The 5,277-nt window shown below is 53.4% G+C and overlaps 1 protein-coding gene across 4 annotated transcripts in view; it reads left to right on the top strand.

Moving 5' to 3' along the window:
- Irf5 (interferon regulatory factor 5) overlaps positions 1 to 5,277 on the top strand; it is an 11,856-nt gene that overhangs the window by 1,323 nt on the left and 5,256 nt on the right. For 2 of the 4 annotated variants that reach the window (XM_013019991.1, XM_013019992.1), the window contains exon 2: positions 4,421 to 4,629. In XM_013019991.1, coding sequence (XP_012875445.1) covers positions 4,435 to 4,629 — 195 coding nt within the window. In that variant the 5' untranslated portion in view covers positions 4,421 to 4,434. Of the gene's footprint in view, positions 1 to 649; positions 700 to 4,420; positions 4,630 to 5,277 lie in introns of those variants that run through there. The other 2 variants (XM_013019993.1, XM_013019995.1) reach the window with 2 other exon arrangements.

Below are 5,277 nucleotides of genomic sequence, written 5' to 3'. Positions count from 1 at the left end.
CTCTCCGTCCGCCTTCCCGTCGCCCACGAGCAGGAGTGCCCGGGTCAGGGCAGGAGTCCGGGTGGGGCCACTGCGGAGCGAGGCCCCGACCTCTGTGTTCGGGGGCTTCCCCCATCCTGCCCCGTCCCCGGCCACCCCTCACCTCCTCGGGGTAAGAGGTGGAGGCTCCGAACCGTCGCCCTCGCGGGGTCCCAAACGCCAAGGATGGGAATTAAGAGGGCCGAGAGTTTGGGGAACGGAGGCGCCCCGGCGCTCTGACTCGTAGCAAGGGTGGGAAACTACACGCCGGTGCTCCCAGAAGCCGAGAAGAAGCGCGGGGTGCAATGCTTCTTTGCACGGGTTGCTTTACGGCCTGCCCCGAACTTCAGAAGGAAACCATGAAGAACCTAAAAGTAGAGGGACAGGGACTGGCGAGGCCGCGAGGCGGAGGAGATGGCGAGGCCCTCTGCCCCGCCCCGCACAGGTGTCTCCGGGACTAGGGGCCCCGGGAGCGGGGGTGGGGGCGGAGGGGGGGACTTTCCCCGGCCTTGGCCTGGCACAGCCGGGCGGGGCCGCCACCAGCCTCCGGACACTAACCATCGTCTGGCCTGGGGATGGCCCGGCGGGCTGTCGGGGTGGGGGCTGCCCCGGGGTTGGAAGGGACGTGCGTTCCGCGGGTCAGCCGCGGGGGTCCAGCTGGGCCCTAGTTCCAGAGCTTGGGTAAGTGAACTGAACGGGTGCGGGGAGCTGGGGGCCCCCAGGTGTGTGTGCTCAGGTGTGGGGGGGGGGCTGAGGCGCTGCGCATCCGCCATCAGAGTGTCTAGGTCCTTGCTCTTTAGGCTTCCCACTACAGACTAGAGAAGTGGCGGGAAGTCACCCCCTTTTTGCCTAAAGGCTCTGTTCTGGGGTGTTCCCTTGCACCCTGGCCTTCCCCTGGGAGAAAACCGAGAGAGAGGCTTTTTCCTGCCGCACCTGCCGCCCCGGCCTTAGCCTGTCTGCACTTCAAGGGAGCCAGGGCTCGGGTGTGTCAGCTCACCTGGAGAGAACAGAGGTTGAGAGTCAAGCTTGATGCAGGGAACCCTTGGTCTGTTCTCTGAGCTGGGTATGGGGTTTGCAGGGAGACCTCAGACAAGGACGCAGCAGGGGCAGAAGCTAGGCCTCTACCTCCACTCCTCAGCTTCTTCCCCTTGTTACCCCTGGTGCCCCTCTGTTCTGTTTCTATGGCCTAGCCTAGGACTGTTTATGTATGTATGTATCCACTTGTCACTGGGGCTGAACGCAGGTCTACTGTCCCTTAGCCGTTTCACTGCTCAAGACTAGTGCTCTACCTACCACTTGAGCCACAGCTCCACTTGCTGCTTTTTGGTAGTTCACTGGAGATAAGAGTGTCACAGACATTCTTGCCAAAGCTGGCTTTATACCATGATCCTCAGATCTCAGTATCCTGAGTTGCTAGGATTACAGGTGTGGTTTCACCTGAAACTTTAATACGGCCTTTGGGTGGGCTGTGGGGTCTCCCTGTCCAGCAAGGGCTAAAGTGCTGGGTGGTTTTCTGCTTGACCCTCTTGTGGGAGCTCCTTCAGGTCTTCAGCAACCCTCATCCTTTTTTTTTTTTTTTTAAACATTTCCACGGAAGGTGGTGGAAGTACTGTTGTTTCCCCCGTTTTCCAGGAATCAAATGAACAAACCTGGGTCCAGGGCTGTATACATCTCACCCCAAGCCGCCAGACCCCAGAGAAAGCAGAAGTGAATCGACAAACTCAGGGCTGTCAGACCAAGGATTGGTCTGAATGCGATCTAAGCTTGCATGGGAGGAAGCTTATGGGAAATGTATGCCAAGCCTGGATCTGCTCAGGGAAAGGTCCAGGAGGAACTGGCTGTGAGCAGAGCTCCTCTGTGGCCTGGTAGACACTCTTACGCCTGGAGGTGAGGCTTGCGGTAGGAGCCTCCCCTTCATACCCTGTCCCTGAAAGGATGGCAACTTTCTAACACTGAGACCAGAAGAATAATTTCAAAACCATGCTCTGAATTAAGCAGCAGTGCCACCACAGGCCAGAGAGCTGGACTGGCCCCTGGGTCCTGGGTCCTGGCAGCTAGGACCTTACTTAGACCTTTCTGGTCTCAGCTACATCACTCTGGCCAGCTGTCTAGCTGTGAGCATGATTGTGTGTGGCTCATCCACTAACCTGCCCACCCCTCTGTCAACAACACACTTTCTTACCGTCCTCCCTCCTACAGCCAGAATTACATGCTGCTGGCCACCATCACCCCTCTGTCCTAGGACTAACCAAGGTCTTTTAGGGAGTCACAGAATACAAATGTGGGAGACTAAGACTACCCAATGCTGTGAGTTCACCAACAGTGTTAAGCTTGTCAGCAGGCTTGGGATGTGGGAGTTGGGCTAGAGGTTGACAGGTTGGAAATTTGGCCTTGGCACCCACTAATGGATTTTCTCTGCATCCCCCTCCCTCCCTCTCTTCAACAGGCTTGGTGAGTCAGCTTCAGAGTTGTCCCATTAGGCCATTTTCATTTCCCCTGGGGCAGGGTGGAGGCTGGGGCAGAAAGAGGAACTGAGCCACTGATTTCTTAGGCCTGGGGGCTGGGGCTGGGAACGTCCTCTTCCCTCCACGAGGCTGGCCTTACTCTAATGGGTGTCTGGCCGTTGAACTGGACACTGCTCTGACACCTGTAGAGGGACACTGGCATTCTGGAGATGGTTTGTAGCAGCCACAACCCAAAGCAATACCAGGTGGGGAACTTCAGGGGAAACCATGGCTCGGTGCTACAACACCCAAATAGATGTTCAATGTCTGGTTCCTTTTTTGTGGAGCAACAGAGTCTCCTCTGAGGACAAGTGGTATGATGGATTCTTTCTGTCTCTGATCCTGGAGTCACAGAGCTAAAGGCCAAGGGCACTGGAAAAGGAGAGAACATGCCTAGGATGAGGAGGGACAATCGGGGGACCAGACTGTGACCTGTTTCAGGTTCTGGGTCTAGAGAGAGGATGAGCAGGTGGAAGGGAGGGTACAGGGGTTTCTTGTGTCTTTCTGATGTGACTAGCAAGGCTGAGACTGAGCTGGGAAGGGGTGCATCCCCAAGGAAAGCCATTAGACCTGTGTACTTCCAGCATCCATTCGCAGCTCAGGTTGGAAAACCACTAGAGGTGTCCTATGTGATAAATATGGGAGGGAAGGGTCGGAATAAGAAAGGAGAAAATTGATAGCCTCAGAGAGGCAAGATCTAAGCCTATCCTTGCTAAGAGATGGATGAGATTTCTCTAAAGGGTCAAAGGTGTGTGTGGAGGGGGGAGGAAATGGGGTGAACTTCATCCCTGAGGGAATCTAGAATCAAAGCTCAACCTGAGAAGTAGATGTAGAAACATGCTTTATTTGCCTGTTCTCCTTTTGTCTAAGGCTAGGTTTCCTAGAAGCCTAAGATGGAATTATTATTATTATTGTCTGTCCTGGGGCTTGAACTCAGAGCCTGGGCACTGTCCATGAGAGACTCTATACTCAAGGCTCTACCACTTGAGCCATAATGCCACTTCCTGCTTTTTCTGAGTAATTTGTTGGAGATAAGAGTCTCCTGGGGACTTTTCCTGCCCCAGCTGCCTTTGAACCACAATCCTCAGATCTCAGCCTCCTGAATAGCTAGGATTACAGGCAAGAACTAACAGCACCCAACTAGATGGAATCTTTTTTTTTTTTTTTAAGAGGATTTGTCTATAGATTCCAGGGCCTTCTCAAGGGAAGAAAAGTGAGAAAAATGGAGGGAAAAGTTGAGCAGGAACGAGATGAGTTCTGATAGCACAGGAGCTTTACTCTTGGCCTTAATGCCAGGGATCCAGGCTTTCCTCCTAGCTGGGCCCTCCCTGGCTCTGGGCGGCCTCTCTAGAGTGAGACAGCTAGTGGTGACTGAAGAAAGCAAAGCTCAGTGACGTTAGCAGGAAGCTGGTAAAGGGCACTGAAGAAGGGTGCCCAAAACATCCACTAGTGACGACATTCCCTCCCCGCCACAAAGCACAGACTCAGTGACACTCAGTGACAACAAAGCTGAGAGTTAGAAAGGATATGTGGCTTTTTTTTTTTTGGCAGTCCTGGGGCTTGAACTCTGAGCATGGGAGCTGTCCCTCAGCTCTTCAGGCTCAAGGCAAGCACTCTACCACTTGAGCCACAGCGCCACTTCTAGTTTTCTGGTGGTTTATTGGAGATAAGATTTTCTTGGACTTTCCTGCCTGGAGATAAGAGTTTCTTGGACTTTCCTGCCTGGGATGGCTTTGAACAGCAATCCTCAGATCTCAGCCTCCTGAGTAGCTAGGATTACAGGTGTGAGCCTCCGGTCCCCAGCTGGACATGTGGCTTTGAAGACCTGGATAGACAGGAGAGACTGTTTCTCTTGGCCCTTCATGCCAGGGCAGTGAGCTCTATCTTGCTTCCTTCAGCAGATCGTGTGGCCATGAACCAGCCGGCCCCTGGGGTTCCCCCACCACCCCGCCGTGTGCGGCTGAAGCCCTGGCTGGTGGCCCAGGTGAACAGCTGCCAGTACCCAGGGCTACAGTGGGTCAATGGGGAAAGGAAATTCTTCTACATCCCCTGGCGCCATGCCACAAGGCACGGCCCAAGCCAGGATGGAGACAACACCATCTTCAAGGTAAGCCTTAGACAGAGTGCTGCCTGGATCTCTGAGGCATTTCATCCCCAGAAGAGGGACACACATGTCCACACATTTCCTGGAGGCTAGTCACTCTCCCAGCTACCAAGCTGGTAGAATGCTAGCTTTGAGCAAAAAAATGCTCAGCACAGTGCCTAGGCCCTGAGTTCAGCCCCAGCATCAGCACCAAAAGAAAAAAAGTTTCAGAGACTTTCCTGCCTAAGCTGGGTTTGAATGGAGATCCTCAGATCTCAGCCTCCTGAGTAGCTAGGATTACAGGCGTGAGCCACCAGTGCCTGGCTTCCATGTTGCTTTAATGACTGTCGACTATTCCACCATGCACTCTCTCCTAACTCCTGCCCTTTATTTGCTTTAAATGCTTTCTTTGGGACTACCACCTACAGTTTAAATTTGCAGGGCCAAACAGAACGTTTGCTTTGAAAACTTTACATACATATTTTCAGATAGGCATATACTTGCAGCAGAATAACTATCTTGGCCCTTGATCCTTTTTAAACTTTTTATTCAAAATCATTTCTTATTTTAAAATAGATAACAGGGGCTGGGAAGGTGGCTCAGTGGTAGAGCGCTTGCCTTGCATGCCTGAGGCCCTGGGTTCGATTCCTCAGCACCACATAAGCAAAAAGA

This window comes from Dipodomys ordii, unplaced genomic scaffold, assembly GCF_000151885.1.
Source record: "Dipodomys ordii isolate 6190 unplaced genomic scaffold, Dord_2.0 Scaffold48, whole genome shotgun sequence".
NCBI classification, from domain to species: Eukaryota; Metazoa; Chordata; class Mammalia; order Rodentia; family Heteromyidae; genus Dipodomys; species Dipodomys ordii.
This window is presented reverse-complemented; position numbering and strand designations above follow the sequence as displayed.